This window comes from Chrysochloris asiatica, unplaced genomic scaffold (assembly GCF_000296735.1).
Source record: "Chrysochloris asiatica unplaced genomic scaffold, ChrAsi1.0 scaffold00067, whole genome shotgun sequence".
NCBI classification, from domain to species: domain Eukaryota; kingdom Metazoa; phylum Chordata; class Mammalia; order Afrosoricida; family Chrysochloridae; genus Chrysochloris; species Chrysochloris asiatica.
The window spans coordinates 10,844,342-10,860,067 of NW_006408585.1; the positions used below are offsets into that span (position 1 = coordinate 10,844,342).

Sequence of the window (15,726 nt, forward strand, 5' to 3'; positions counted from 1 at the left end):
AAGAAAAGAACTATACATATACATATACCAAGAAAAGAACTATACATATACATATACCAAGAAAAGAACTATACATATACATATACATATACATATACCATGCCATTTATTAAGCACTTACTAGATTCTGGGAACTTGCCAGAAAATTTCACCAGTATGAACTCAAGCTTATGATGCACAGATACTTATCTCCATTTTCTAGATGAGGAAACTGAGGATCTGAAAGATTAAATAAGTTGCCCAAGATCATATAGCTAGGAAGTGATAGAGCCAAGATTGAAATTCCTTTTTCTTGTTGTTAAGTGCCATCGAGTCGATTCCGACTAACAGTGATCCTGGATAGGGTTTCCAAGGAGTGACTGGTGAGCTTGACCTGCTGACCTTGCAGTTTAAATTCCATCTAGCCAAATCTCATGCTCTATTCCCCTCTGAGCCTCTCTGCTCCCAATTATCAAGCAAAAGTGTGAGAAAACCCTCTCCTGGCTGAGGTGGTTTAGATATTTCCTGACATCTCTTTAACTATCTATGATCCTTGTATTTTAATGCCCTGAGATATTAGAAATAGTAAGCTGCCCACTGAGAGCTCATGGTTGGCTGTGTATTTATCCCAAAGCAGAGGAGTCTGTTTTTAGCAAAATGAAGAACTTCTTTTCCTTTCTGATGGATGCACAGAGCCTGAGCTATGTATTCATTGCTCTTTCTTCACTAGCCTTTCCTGTCATCAGTGAAAATACTCTTCAGAGTCATTGCGCCTGCCTTCAGAAGTCAGGACTAACAGAGCAGATCTCAAAGGTTTTCCCCAAGGCTCTACTTTTCAGAGCCAGCTCTCAGGAGGTATATAAAGGACTGTTTCAGTTTTACATCTCTTGGTATTTCAATGAGAAAAAAAAATCTCTCTGGAATTGCCCTTTGCATCCCTCCTGGATACTTGATCTGATTATTCACCAGCACTATGGCTCAGAGGACATGAAGTGTATTTCCATACTGACATTTCCTGGCCAATTGATTCTGTGTGACAAGCTTGACAAGTGTTCACTCAGTTGCCATTAGTGTCTATCTTGCCCCCAACCGAGACCCCACTGAGATGTCTGATGTGACCAGAGGCTAGCATGTGTTTAAGGTCTCTTGATTAAGTTTCTCAGGAGGAAAAATGATAAGTTCAGCTGAATTTAAAATACCTGGACTTTCTCTGTGATGCAGAGAATTTTTCAGACTCTGTTATAGAATGTATTCATTCTGGGAGTAGTATATTTTCTAAAATGCACAAAATCACATCTGCTACACAGTTCCAGTCAGAAAAAATCGGATCCATTCTACCTTGTTTGTTAGAGGATTAGTGTAAGAAGCAGAGTAGTTAAGAAGGTAAGAAATATTGATTACTGATTGTAAACTTGGCTTCTACTTTGAGCCTGTTCTGTAATTTTAATATAGCCATCTTCTTCACACAGGTTTATAATTCAGAAGGGAGTGTTTTTAGTTCAGTAAATAAATGCAATTTTGGTAATATATATATTTAAACTCAGGAAGAAAAGTCCATACAAATTCAAGGTAATACTGCCTGTCTCAACAATATAATGACAGACTCTCTTTGTGCAATTTAGCTTTCAGTTTCAGTAGCTGCCCAAATAAACGTGGGATGAATTCCATGCTTCAAGGGAAGAACTGCTGACTTATCAATACCCAAATATTTTTCATGGCTTCTCCGCACTCTTATTTATCATTCACCCTATACTCATCCCCAATGGTGGCACTTACCACCATGTACAATAGCCCAGCTGTTTTCAACACCATAAGGATTTCATTTTATGGTGTGTCCTCCTTCACATGAAAGCCATAAAGCCTTTTAATTGTACATCTTGACAACCCACCTAGAGCTATACAGATGGCAGGCTTAAAAGGAATGGAGGAGAAACTTGCGGCTGGTTAGTTCACAATGTAGATCAATTGATCTCGCCATTCTGACCCAGCAAGGTCATCCGTAAATACGAAGGTGGTTGAAAGAGTTTGTTTCCCATTCCAGGTTTTGTTTAAGATGTTTCTCGGAAGTGCCAACTTTGGTGAGGCAGCTCATTTTGTCTCTACCTTGGGTTTCTTCAATTTAATCTTCATCTCCTTCACCCCGGTCATCCTGTATTTCACCAAGGTGGAACATTGGTCCTCATTTGCAGCTCTGCCATGGGGCTGTCTCTGTGGAATGGCGGGGCTGTGGCTGGGTAAGTGACCTAGAGTTTTGCTTTCCTTTTCCTATGTCACTCCATTTTTCCTTGAATAGATTGATAATCAGAATAGGTTTGTTCCCTTGGGTGCCTCTGTCCACTATTTCACAAACTTTCTTAAGGTTGATATTGATACTGAATGCTTAGAAAATTCCTTGCAGGCAATTGCTTGATTGGATCAGACCCTGATGTGCTTCACTGGTTAAGATGCACCTAGGCTCCTCTGTTCCCCTTTGGTCTGTAGACCCATCCATTCATTACGTATCCATTTAATACAACACAACATATTGTCTGATGTTATCATCTTCTATGTTTGCCCCCATGTGGCAGACCAAGAGACAGTGCATGAAGCACTCAGTAACTCCAAGTAGTTCAAAATGACTTTATTTTAATTAGTTGTTGTTGTTAAGTGCCGTTGAGTCAGTTTTGACCCATAGTGACCTTGTATAGGGTTTCCAAGGAGTTGTGGTGAGCTTCAACCTTGCAAATCAAACAGATTTTGCAGTCCAGCACATTAACCCACAGCACCACACCAGGAGTTAAGGTGCATTTCTTAGTAGGTCTTTTATTTTAACTCCACTTCATTCAAAATAGCCTTTATTAACTAGGACTTATTTGTTAATAATATTTACCTTGGAGGAGGCCCCAAGTCAAGAGGCTGGCACTTCATAAACAGAGATGTGTTACTAAGATATAAACGCTGAAAGAAGAAGAGGAGACAGTGAGATTTAGTTAGAGACAAAAGACCTTTGAAAAAGCCCAAAATCACACCCAGACCTACAAAGTCTGGATGCAAGAAGTGAGGCACCAGGAATGGTGGACTGGCAGCAGTGACTACCAAGCAGGGTGGGCCTTCCCTGGGGTGTGTTGCAAATGTAAGGTGTTCCTACACTAGTTCCTCTCCATCCCTGAATCTGAATGTGGAGAGGTCACTGGGGCGTGGGGAGGGGGGAGCAGCACAAGAGCCCCTCATCCCCAGCTCTCAATTTCGAGCAGGACTGGGAGAGAAGAGCCCAGACTACAGGACCACAATAAAATTTGTTTTGTCGAGGAGAAAAACAAAACACCATAAGACTACTTAATTGTGAATCATTCCTGAAACTAATTTCTCTTTCTTTTATTTCTTAAATATTTTTAGTAACTGACAGCCAAAGAGAATTCATTCTTGGCTATTCTCAGTAGACCATACTGGATTAGTCTGACTTATTTCTGGCATCATATTTAAAATTATAAAATGTATTATTAATTAGTTGTACTTTTAGACTCTACACCCAAACTGTGACTCCTATACCAAACAACAAATTAGGTACTTTAAAGGGATCGCATACCCAGAGAAATTTGGTCTTATGCTTTAGTTAAGAGGCTCCTATCTGTCAGGCTGCTCCTTTTAATTCAGTATTGTTATAGCCATATCCCAAAAGGCTCATAAACAATAATCAATTGTCTATAAACTTACACAATCTAGTCTTGCAGAAGAAGAGTTACTCCTTTGTAGACCATCAGAAAATGAATCTGAAAAACAATCTACCCTGAAGATGAGATCCCTAGCTTAGCAAGGTGACAACAAGATAAACCAGTAACTATCTACTCCTATGGAGTCCTGGTGTGGCGCTGTGGGTTAATACGCCAGACAGCAAAGCCATTTGAACTGCAAGGTCGGTGGTTCAAGCTCACCAGTTGCTCCTTGGAAACCCCATACAGGGTTGTTATGGGTTGGAATTGACTTGACAGCACTTAACAACAACATCTACTCCTATAATACTCAAATTCCGAAAGGAATCCTTGATGGAGAGTGGAGATTAAGAAAGAGCATTTTGAAATTACAGCTTTTGACATAGTGAAATTTCTGACTAAGGTCTAGGTTAAACCCCCATTTTGCCTTAAGAGACTGTCATGTCTGTAGAAATTTCACTTCACCTTTGACCTACAAATGAGTATTTCAACAGTGGAGAAAAGGTGGTTTTCCTTACCTTGCTCACGTAAGTATTAAAATAAACAAGCTGTGCTTAAGTTTCAGCAACATGTGTTTATGATTAGAATAAATTAATGTTAAATTGTTAGATGCTATCGAGTCGTTTCCCACACATAGTGATCATATGTACAACAAAACGCTGGCCTGGTCCTATGTCATGATCACAACTGGTATTTTTGAGCCCAGTGTTACAGCCACTGCGTCAGTCCATCTTACTGAGGGGTTTCCTTTTGGTTCACTGACCCCCTATTTTACTAAGTATGATGTCCGTCTCCAGGGACTGGTCCCTCCTGATAACATGTCCAAAGTATGTGAGATGAAGGCTCACCATCCTCATTCCTAAGGAACATTCTGGCTGCACTTCTTCCAAGACAGATTTGTTCATTCTCTTGACGGATCATGGTACTTTCACCAACACCATAAGCCAAAAGCCTCGATTCTTTTTCAGTCTTCCTTATTCATTGTCCAACTTTCACATGCAAATGTGAGACTGAAACTCCATGACTTGGGTCAGGTACACCTTCATCCTCAAAGTGACGCATACTTAGAGCTTTTCTGTATCAAAATCCTTTTTCTCTCCTTGAGTATAAGAATACTTCACGTTTTCACTTGTAATGACTTTTTTAGCTCCTTCCTTTTAACAGAGTGTCAGTATTATACAGATGTTGTTGTTAAGTGCCAGGGAGCCTATTCCAACTCATAGAGACCCTGTATAGGGTTCCTGAGGAGCAGATGGTAAATTTGTACCCTGACCTTGTAGTTCAAACTGACCTTGTGGTCCAGTGCATTATCCTATAGAGCCATACCACGACTCCATAATACAAATGTTGTTGTTGTTATGTGCCGTGGAGTCAGTTCCAACTCATAGCGACCCTGTACAGGATTTCTGAGGCTGTAAATCTTTACTGGAGCAGAAAGCCTCACCTTTCTCCCACGGAACAGCTGGTAGTTTCGAACTGCTGACCTTGCAGTTTGCAGCCCAATTCGTAACCACTATGCTACCAGAGCGCCTGGTATAAAATAGAGTTCTATACAAATAGAACTCTATTATTGCTCCCTTGAACATTTCTCAGAAACCATTTAAGCTTTTCTGATGACTGAAACTTTTCTACAGGTGTCTACATGATCTACTATGGCAGAAAATAGGTGACTTTGTTGGTTGGATGATTCTCAGAAAATGCCCCTAAATTCCCCTTTATAGCATCTTGTTTCTATATTTTTAAATTAGGCCAGAAAACTTATAGTCACCTAGACACATCCTTACAAAGGAAGTCGACCCCTGCTGTCAAGCAATACCTTACCACATTGTTGTCCAGAGCCATTGAATCTGTTGCAATTCATAGCAACCCTGTATAGGGTTTCCAAGGAGTGGCTGGTGGGTTGGAATTACTGACCTTGCAGTTAGCAGTCCTTGACTTATCCTACAGTGCCACACCAGAACTTCCCTTACCACCTACAACTTTGTAAATGCCAACCAATCAGAAATACCCCAACTGTACCCCCTTATTTGCGATTTTTCTCTTTATTCATCGCTGTAACTTGGTGGCTTCTCAGAGCACTTTATTCATGACCTTTTTGTTTCTATATTTCCCTGTTTTTCAGTATGCTCTTTTGCTGTAATAAACTTTTTGCTTTAATTAAAACAACAAAAACAAACACACAAGTAGTTCTAAATGGCTAGAGCACCAAGCTCAGGGAAGGAGGAAAAGATTACATTCAAGAGTTCCCTCATGATTCAACCATGTCAGGTGAAGCCAATATGAATGTGCGCTAGGGCCCTCCCAGGTAGACAGATCAGCCTGGGAGAGGATGTGGGGAAGAAGGTCAACATAAGCAAAGAATACAGCAATAGTTATAGGGAGTGTAGGGCAGTTCATAGTGTAGCCTGCTATTTGTCTTTCAGCCCAGCCATAAGGCGATCTCATCAGATTCCTATGAAGAAGTGAAGGAGAGAAAGAAAGCAAGAACGGGAACAATGAAGATTATAGAGCCGCATAACATAGACAAGAAAAAGGGTATCTCCTTATTTGTTTCGGAGCAGCAGCTTTGGCATGGTGAGGATTCCGGTGCACTTAGGTAGCCCTGATAGGGCAGCTGGAATGCCTGGTGGGCAGTGGCAACACCCATTGGAGTGCAGAAATCATGCTGCTTGCTGGAGAACTACAGTACCCAGCTAGCATGAGTGACATCCAGCTTGAACAGGTTTACTGAGGAGCTGTCAAGAAATCTGCCATGATGGATGGCTCTTCTGCAGCAAGCTGGAGATCACGTGTGCACAGCTGGAGCCAAGAGTCAGTAAAAATTGGGTATGATTGTTTCTAGAACTTTATCTGTTCCCAGTTGTTGTTTGGTTGTCATAAAGTCTCTGGAAAGCCAAAGTGAGGGGTTTGGATATAAAATTCACTTGATAATGCCACTAAGTGACATGCTCACATCTGCCATTTTAAAACTCTCTCTGGCTGTGTGACGCATGCATTCAAGAAAGGAAACCTTTTCCAGGCAATAAGAGGATGGCAGCTTAAAATGGGCTTTGTTGACCTGAGTTACGTAGGCTGTGCTTAGCCAAAAGCCAGAGGGGAAAACAACAAGAAATCCGTGGAGTCTTTTTCATATCTCATCTCCCAGATCCCTATAACTTTGAGGCTGTCTGCTTCATCTGGACAAGTGGGGCTCCCACTTTCAAGCTGTTCTGCTGCTGTCACTTTGTGTGAGAGGACCCTAAAAAATAACAAGCCAGCTCTCCTCTCACCAAGTACTCAAAAAACAGCAGCAGCCCAATGGTACATTGGCTCTTTACTCAGCAGCAATTTGTGTTCATTCTGCCCCTCTTTCCTCGTATGACCCAAGGTCAGCCCCCTTAGCTTGCTCTACATGCTCAACCTGTAGGGTATCAGCCCATTCTCAGCTGACCTTCTGTACTTAGGTGATATCATTTGAAACACAGAAATTCCTATAAGAAAAATGTCCTTATTTTCATTACCAAATAAGTCTTGGGTCATCTTTTTCTACCCCAACTGAAATCCCTACAGGGAGGTTTGGACAAGACAGGAAACACCGAAAAGAAAAACTGAACGTTAATTCTTGGTCCCTTAAGTTCTATTTTTGGAAATAAAAAAATGTGTGATTATAGTTTTGCTGATCTGAGTAGAAATCAATGACAGTGTTTCAAAAAGCCAATACATCTCCAAAGAAAAGTGTGTAGGTTCGTTCCTGACCAAACAGAGCCAGATTTCATTTTGCTTCAATGCTCATGAAACCAAACGATGCATTGCATTTGGCAAATCTGCTGTTAAAAAAAAAAAAAGTTTTTAAGGTGTTAAAAAGTAAAGATGTTGCTTTTAGGACTAAGGAGCATCTGACCCAAGACATGGTATTTTCAGTCACTTCATATGCATGTGAAAGCTGGACAATGAATAAAGAAAATGGAATAATTGATGCCTTTTAGAAACTTGTTTCCATTCTGTTGCCTTTATAAAACAAAACAGATGATAGTATAAGTCAAGAAAATCCACTCATACTTCAGGTCCTGCTCCTCCAGGAACCTGCATTGTTATGCTATTTACATTTGGCAAAATGTCATCTAATTTAGTAATCCTCCTTCCTTCTAGTGTGCTTTCACTAGAGATGGCAGATGTGATTGGTTTGTGGTAGCATTACCAGCCATTATTATTCCAGAAGTGGCCTACATCTATTGACACTTCAAGCACGCAGATACCTTTGAATTGTAATGTTGGCAAAGAATATTTGAGTATATCATGGACTGCTGAAGAATAAACAAATCTGTCTTGGAAGAAGTACAGCCAGAATGTTCCTTAGAAGCCAGGATGGTGAGACTTTGTCTCACATTATTGGGACATGTTATTTAGAGGGGAAGACAGACATCATGCTTAGTAAAGTACATACGTCTGTGTCATCAAAAAAGAGGAAGACCCTCAAATGTGATGGATTAACCCAGTGGCTGAAAGAATGGGCTCAAATATAACAAAAATTGTAAGGATGACACAGGACCATTTGGTCATACGTTGGGTTGCCTGCCGTGAGTCCGGACCAAGTTGACAACACTTGACATCCACAACAACCTTACAACAAGTACAATCTAACTGGGAACAGATGAGGCCCCAGTAACAATCATAACCAAATTCTACTGACTCTTGGCTCCAGTTGTGCACACATGATCTTCATCTTGCTGCAGAAGAACCATCCATCATGGCGGATTTCTTGACAGCTCTAACATGTGGTTCTCAGGAAACCTGTTCAAGCTGGGTGTCACTCATGCCAGCTGGGCACTGTAGTTCTCCAGCCAGCAGCATGATCTCTGTGCTCCAATGGGTGTGGCCACTGTCCACCAGGCACTCCAGCCACTCTACCAGGGTCACCTCAAGTGCACTGGAATCCTCACCATGTCAACGCTGCTCTGAAACAAATGAGGAGACACCCTCTTTCTTGTCCGTGTTATGCTGCTGCTGTTCCCAGTTTTCAATCTTCATTGCTCCTGTTCTTTTGCTTTCTTTCCCTCACTTCTTCATAGGAATCAGATGCCATCTAGTTATGGCTGTAACTGAACTGACCTATAACTACCTATAACTATTGCTGTCTTCTTTGCTTACATTTCCCTTCTCTACACCCTCTCTCAGGCTGATCTGTCTCCCTGGGAGTGCCTAGCCCACATTCAGACTGGCTTCATCCATTCATCTGACATGTTTAAACCCCATTAAAACTCTAGCAAGACCCAAGCTCCAAATAACACACTTAATAATATTCTTTCCCTAGGTTGTTTTAAAAACAGTGTGTAAGTGTTCCATCCAAAGAGTTAAGGAAAAACAGACAACATGCTCGAATGAAGTACCCTGTTGCTTATTGAGTAAGAATAACTCACCCAAGTACCAATACTAAAGACCAATCTTCTAAAATATTCAGTTCATCTAATAAAATGACAGGGAGCTCTGGTAGCATAGTGGTTACAAGTCAGGCTGCTAAACTTAAGGTCATCAGTTCAAAACTACCAGCTGTTCTGTGGGAGAAAGATGAGGCTTTCTGCTCCCATAAAGGTTTACAGCCTCCAAAACCCTATAAAGGGTTGCTGTGAGTCCGACCTGATTCCCTAGCACACCACCACCATCAATAAAATGCGAGCTGAAGAGTTCAGCAGAATCTATGCTGTATTTGAATGACTATTTGATTTTTTAGAATGTGGCATATTTGACTCCCCAAATATGAGGAGGTAGTCTTGATGCCTGTACTCCTACATTGCAGTTCTGTTGTGACGATGGTGCAGTTATCAATGTAGGGAGGTCCTCTGCTTTTACTACCACTCCATTTCTATGAAAAATTATAAATCATCCCAAGCTGTATAAAAACCAAACCCATGTTCTCTAACTAACAAGAGCAGTGACCACAGACAACTAAGCTAGGGAACTTAATTAGAACAGGAATTATAGATGACAATGGACAAATAAATATTATCTTAATTGAATTGTAGAACCACCTTTGGTTCTACAGAGATATGGGTAACATATGGCCTTTCCACAGATAATCTTTCTGATCTCAGGACTTTTTGTACTTGTTAACATTTACCTCTTTAATCCCTAAAACAACTACAATTGATTGAAATATCTTCAAATAGTGATTTTGTTTTTTGAAAATATGTGCTATGGGTAACTTTTGAAGAAGATAGCTAAATATTTTAACTAGTTTTATATTTAACTAACAGAGTCCCAAGGTATTAATTGAAGGGTCTCAGAATACATCTTGAGTTTGATTCCTGAGTTTTCTGTGCACAAAATTGGGTTCAGGACAGGTCACCAATATTCAATGAAGTACCCTGACTAGACTTTTGTTTGTCTCTATGATGCTCAACTCAAGAGAGGAGGTAGATCAACATTGAATAGACTTTTTTTTGGGCAGTAATACAGGAAGAAGTCCTTTAGTTATTCCAGAATATGTCACAATACAGCAAAGTAACACAGAGATAAAGCCCAAACTTCCATCAGTCACCAGCTTCCACCTCGGATTTACCCCATTTTCCTTTCTAATGCTAATAAACAGTGTACTGAATTGATTATTTTTCCTCTGCATTGGCTTCCAACACCCCTTGGGGAAAAAAATCAGGCAGCCAGGGTGGCAGAGGAAGCAAAAAGAATATGATTAATTGAGGCCAGATTCTCATGCACCGATCTCCCAAATTAGCAGATTCATTGAGCAAAGATGCAGGTAATTTTTAGGATCCATGTTCAGCAAATACATTGATTCTTTTAAATTGAGAAGAAAAGAGCCCAACATATCAATTTTCCTTCATTCTCTAAGTCCTCCTTTATTTTGCAGCCTTCAACATCCTGGTGAATGTTGGTGTGGTGCTGACATACCCAATCCTAATCTCCATTGGGACAGTGCTCAGCATTCCTGGAAATGCAGGTACTGGATTCATAGTAACATCTGAAGATTCTGACCACCACAGTAAGCCTCCTGCTCATGTTTGTTGCACGCCATGGATTATGTTCCATACCCAGGAAGACGTTTTTAAAGATCATGAAGGTGGCAGACAACAGGATGACTATGCAGCAGATTGAAATTTCACAGCTACAAACACTGTTTTTACTTGGTTGTGCTTTTAGAATTAAATACCAAATGTATTATTTGGGTTTCATGTAATCTCCCTGACAACCTAATTTTGTGGTATTTTTAGAGGAAGCCCTGTGGAAACAAAAGGCACCCCAGCAAAGAACACTCAAGTCAACGTCACTAATGAAAGTGTAGGAAATGCACAAGGTGCTGGCTCCGCATCGCACTATCCATGGGGAGCTGCAAAGGCTTCATCTGCAGGCAGAGCAGATGGCCCTCTGGAATAGAGAGAAGGAAAAAAGCAATTTGACTCCCTTCAGGGACAAGAGGAGAAGTTATTTTCCCAGGGTAATCTTTCTAGTCAAACCTGTCAGTGGAGCAAATAATGAAAGTGAGTTATCTGAATGAATGTGCAGTCCTTCAAACTCTAAATTCCTATGATTTCAAGTGTTGAAGGGCCATCTTTCTTTCCCCCAGAACAATCAGCAAATGTTTATAAAGCACTTAGCATGTAATCAGGACTTTCAAGGATAAAGGGAAAAAATGACACTGTCATTCCTTTAAGAAGTTTACAATTGGTTTGGACATGAAGACCAATGTAGATGAAATAGTTTAGAACTCTACAAAGGAACTGATGATTAAATGCCAAATTGTGTGAGACAGGCTCCTAGGGAAGTAAGATATGTGGGAGAGAGAAACATTACAGAGGAAATTCATTCATTCAATAAATAATTACTGAACACTTAGTGTATACCAGAAGCAGTGCAAACCCTAGTGATAACACCTAAATAAGGCACAATCCCTCCCCTCAGGGATCATGTAGTCTAGAGAGGGAGGTGAAAGGAATTGAGTGATTATAATGTAGAAATAGACAGAGGTTTGATAGAGGTGGTTGTTGTTGTTGTTATGTGCCGTGGAGTCGGCTCTGACTCATAGTGACCCTGTACAGGGTCCCTGAGGCTGTAAATCTTTACAGGAACAGAAAGCCTCATCTTTCTCCCGCAGAACAGCTGGTAGTTTCGAACTGCTGACCATGAGATTAGCAGCCCGAATCGTAACCACTATGCTACATACCTCCTTTTTGATAGAGGTATGTACTGAATACTCTGAAAGTATATAGGAGAGGCTTCAAAGGAGGTCTCTTGCAAGAAGCCAGAAGAAAAAGACCTAAGGGAGAGATTAGTTGGAGAAAGTGGGGTATGAAGAAAGAAAGGCATTCCATGCAAAGACCCAGAATTTACCAAGTTTGTCTCACTTGAAATTTTTCCAGTGGTACAAAAATGGCTGACGAATAGGTTGCCAGCAGGGAAGGGTGAATTGGGTGCAAAAAAAGTATTAAGTAATAAGGCTTGAAAGGTAATTAAGAATCAGCCCATATAGAATTTGAACTGAACCTTAAAGGGTAAGTATAACTTAGCAGGAATGAAAAACCAAGCAAAGGGAACTACAAAAATGATGAGGTGGAAAAAAGACCCAGTGGAAAGAATAAGGAAGACTTTTGGAAATCTCTAGAGCTAGCATAGATTTTGAACATTTGCTTTCCGAGCAACCTTGAAACCGTGGTAGACTGTTACTGACTTGATTCGTCTTTCACAGCTGTGGATCTCCTGAAACAGGAAGTGATATTCAATGTCGTCCGTCTGGCTGCTACCACCATTATCTGTATTGGGTTTCTGCTGATGCTATTGCCTGAGGAGTGGGATGAAATTACTCTGAGATTCATCAACAGCCTGAAGGAGAAGAAAAGTGAGGAACACGTGGATGACATCACTGACTCCGGTGTACACCTTAGAAGCAGAAGTAGAGCCAATGGGGCAGTGTCTATCCCACTGGTTTGAAGAGAGACACGTATTGAATGCACGTGTATGTATATTCTGTGAATATAATAACATTTTCTCACTACCTGTACACTCAAATGACAGTATTGATTCTAAATTTGGATAAATCATATGTGAAATAATGCCAACAATAAAAGTTTACATTTATTTGCTTATTGAGGAACTGATGTAAATAACCATAATAAATTCATAATAATTTTTTTTATTAAAACACTTTTGTCCATTTCATTTCTTTCATGTGATGAGATATTCCCCCTAAGTCATGAAATTTTATGAAAACATGAGATTCTATTAAATCATGGACTTGTCGCCATCTTTTTGCTCCTGGAATTGAGATCTTTCCATCAAATCAGAGGAAGGTGCATGGAAGACACATGAAAAAGGTAAACAATTTATATTTACTTTAGTCCTATGTTGTTGATAAGTGCTGTCGAGTCAGTTCTGACCCATAGCGACCCTGTATAGAGTTTCCGAGGAGCAGCTGGTGAGTTTGAACTACCGACCTTGCAGTTCAAATGGCTTTGCAGTTTGGCACATTAACCCACAGCGCCACACCAGGACTCCAGAGCTTGAAATTATGGCAGTGGAAAGTCATTAAATAGGTATCAGCCAAGCATGATCTATTAGATCTAAACTAGTAACTATAAGTCCTGGTGTGGTGCTGTGGGTTAATGCTCCAGACTGCGAACCTGTTTGAACTGCAAGATCAGTGGTTCAAGCTCACCAACTGCTCCTTGGAAACCCTATACAGGGTCGCGATGAGTCAGAACCAACAAGATGACACTTAACAACAGTAACTATGAAGATACAAAATATAGAAGACCCCATCTCTACTTTCAAAAGATTTGTTGCCTTTGTGAAGTACCATGGAGTCAGTTCCAACTCATAGTAACCCTGTATAGGGTTTCCAAGGAGCAGCTGGTGGGTTTGAACCACCAACCATGGAATTAGCAACCCAGTGCTTGCATACCAGGACCCCTCAACAGGTTGTTGTTGGTGGTGGTTGTGTGCCGCCAAGTCAGTTCCAACTCATAGCGACCCTGTATAGGGTTTCTGAGGCTATAAATCTTTAAGAGAGCATCATCTTTCTCCCGCGGAGAGACTGGTAGATTCAAACTACTGACCTTGCGGTTAGCAGCCCAGCTTGTAATCCACTACACTCTCAGGGCTTTCAACAGGCTTGTTGTTGTTGTTCTTAGGTGTCATTGAGTCGGTACCGACTCATAGTGACCTTATGCACAGCAGAAGGCAACACTGCCTGACGCTGAGCCAACCTCACTACCATTGCCACGCTTGAGTCCTTCGATGCTTGCCACTTGGCCAGTCCATCTCTTTGGGAGTCTTCCTCTCTTTCTCTGACCCTCCACCTTACCAAACATGATATCCTTCTCCAGTGACTGGTCCCTCCTGACAATATGTCTGAAGTATGAGAGACAAAGTTTGGCCATCTTGGCCTCTAAGGAGCACTCTGGCTGCGCTTCTTCCAAAATTGGTTCTTTTGGCAGCCAATGGCACTTTCAATATTCTCCTCCAACACCATAACTCAAAAGCATCAGCAACAGGCTTAGAGGAGTACAAAACAAGACAGTTTCCAAATATCTTTAATATTGGACAAACATTTGAAAATGGTACTGTGAATAGAAAGAGAAGGTCTGTTACTAGCCATCTTTAAACCCCTGCACCATCAAGTTCCATCTAAGAATTTTCTAGATTTCTATGAACTCTTCCTTAAGTTCTGTTTACTCCTTGACGCATTGCAGTCCATCTTCTGCCCCCATGATGCCTCTGGAAGTACTCTCACCAATGTCACACTGCTACTTTTCAACCCTTACCTCACTGTCATCTTGGCTTGACCTCTTCCTTTCCCTAAAGCACTCTCTCCCCTTGGATTCTGTTAGAGTCTTCTGCTTCTATCTCCCTGGCTGCTTTTCTGGGCTCCTGTTTCTAGGCTGATCTCATCACTGTCAGGACATCTCACTCTGCACTCTCACCCTAGAGGACCTCATGGACCCCACTGGCATCACATATTTGTCTGGTGATGACTTCAAAATCTGTATCTCCTGGCCAGATTTGTCCTCTAAACTCTGGATCTGACTCTCAAACTGCCTTCTGTAAGCTCACTTTGGTGCCTCATTGTACACCTCAAATTTTACTTTATCATTTCTCTTCAGGTATTCCTCTCCCGTATTCCTTGTCTAGGGATTCCTGGTATGGTGTTGTAGGATCAACCATGGACTGCAATCCACAAAGTCGGCAGTTCAAACCCACCAGCTGCTCTTCAGAAACTCTCTACAGTGTCACAATGAGTCAGATGACTAGACGGAATTTAACAACAGCAACAACATTCCTTGTCTAGGCTGGTGTTACAATCACTCACTAGATACTCAAGCAAGGCATCAATTTCAGCTGCATCCTCCCTTGCCCTTCATATCTAAACTGTAAGTCCTCTAGATTCAATTTCTTAATACTTCTTGAGTCTACACACTCCTCTCCAGCACTACCTAGTATTTCAGATTCTCATCATCTCTTGTTTTGATTAATGAGGTGGTTTCTTTAGTTTTGAACTCTTAGTTTTTCTTCTCTTTAATCTTTTTTGTGCATTGCAGGATAACTTTTCTAATATACAAATTTTTAATAAAAATTTGATTGTGCAATAAGTGAAGGTATACAGATAAGATCATCAGTTTTACATTCAACATATCATGCACTTTGTCTCATCTCAACGATTGCAATCCCCTCCATGTAACAACAGTTATCCCACTCCCTCCCTGTCATTCCTATTTCCATTCCACCCTCCTTCCCATCCCTTCTCAACTTTGTCCTTAGGTAAATGTTGTTCTTTTGATTTTGAATGATTGACTGGTCTATCATTCATAGTGAGCATACCTTACTAGTATTGTTGTCCCTGCTATACCTACCTGCTGCTTAGGTGAAAGTAGGGCCAAAAAGGTGAGTTCCTGTCCAGACCTGAAGGTCGTAGTCTCAGGTTCCTCCAGTCTCTTTATGACCAGTAATCCTGGTCTTTAAAACAAAATAACTTGGAGTTGTGTTCCACATATTCTGTCGCTCTATCCAGGACCTTCTAATGTGATCCTTTTCAGAGCTGTTGGTGGTGGAAGCTAGGCCCCATTGTTCTCAGAGT

The 15,726-nt window shown here is 41.0% G+C and overlaps 1 protein-coding gene across 1 annotated transcript in view; it reads left to right on the forward strand.

Moving 5' to 3' along the window:
• SLC35F4 (solute carrier family 35, member F4) overlaps window positions 1-12,584 on the forward strand; it is a 362,691-nt gene extending 350,107 nt beyond the window's left edge. The window contains exons 6-8 of the mRNA XM_006864641.1: window positions 2,021-2,213; window positions 10,510-10,599; window positions 12,343-12,584. Of these exons, the coding sequence (XP_006864703.1) occupies window positions 2,021-2,213; window positions 10,510-10,599; window positions 12,343-12,584 (525 nt within the window). The remainder of the gene's footprint in view (window positions 1-2,020; window positions 2,214-10,509; window positions 10,600-12,342) is intronic.
• Window positions 12,585-15,726: the final 3,142 nt, after the last annotated feature.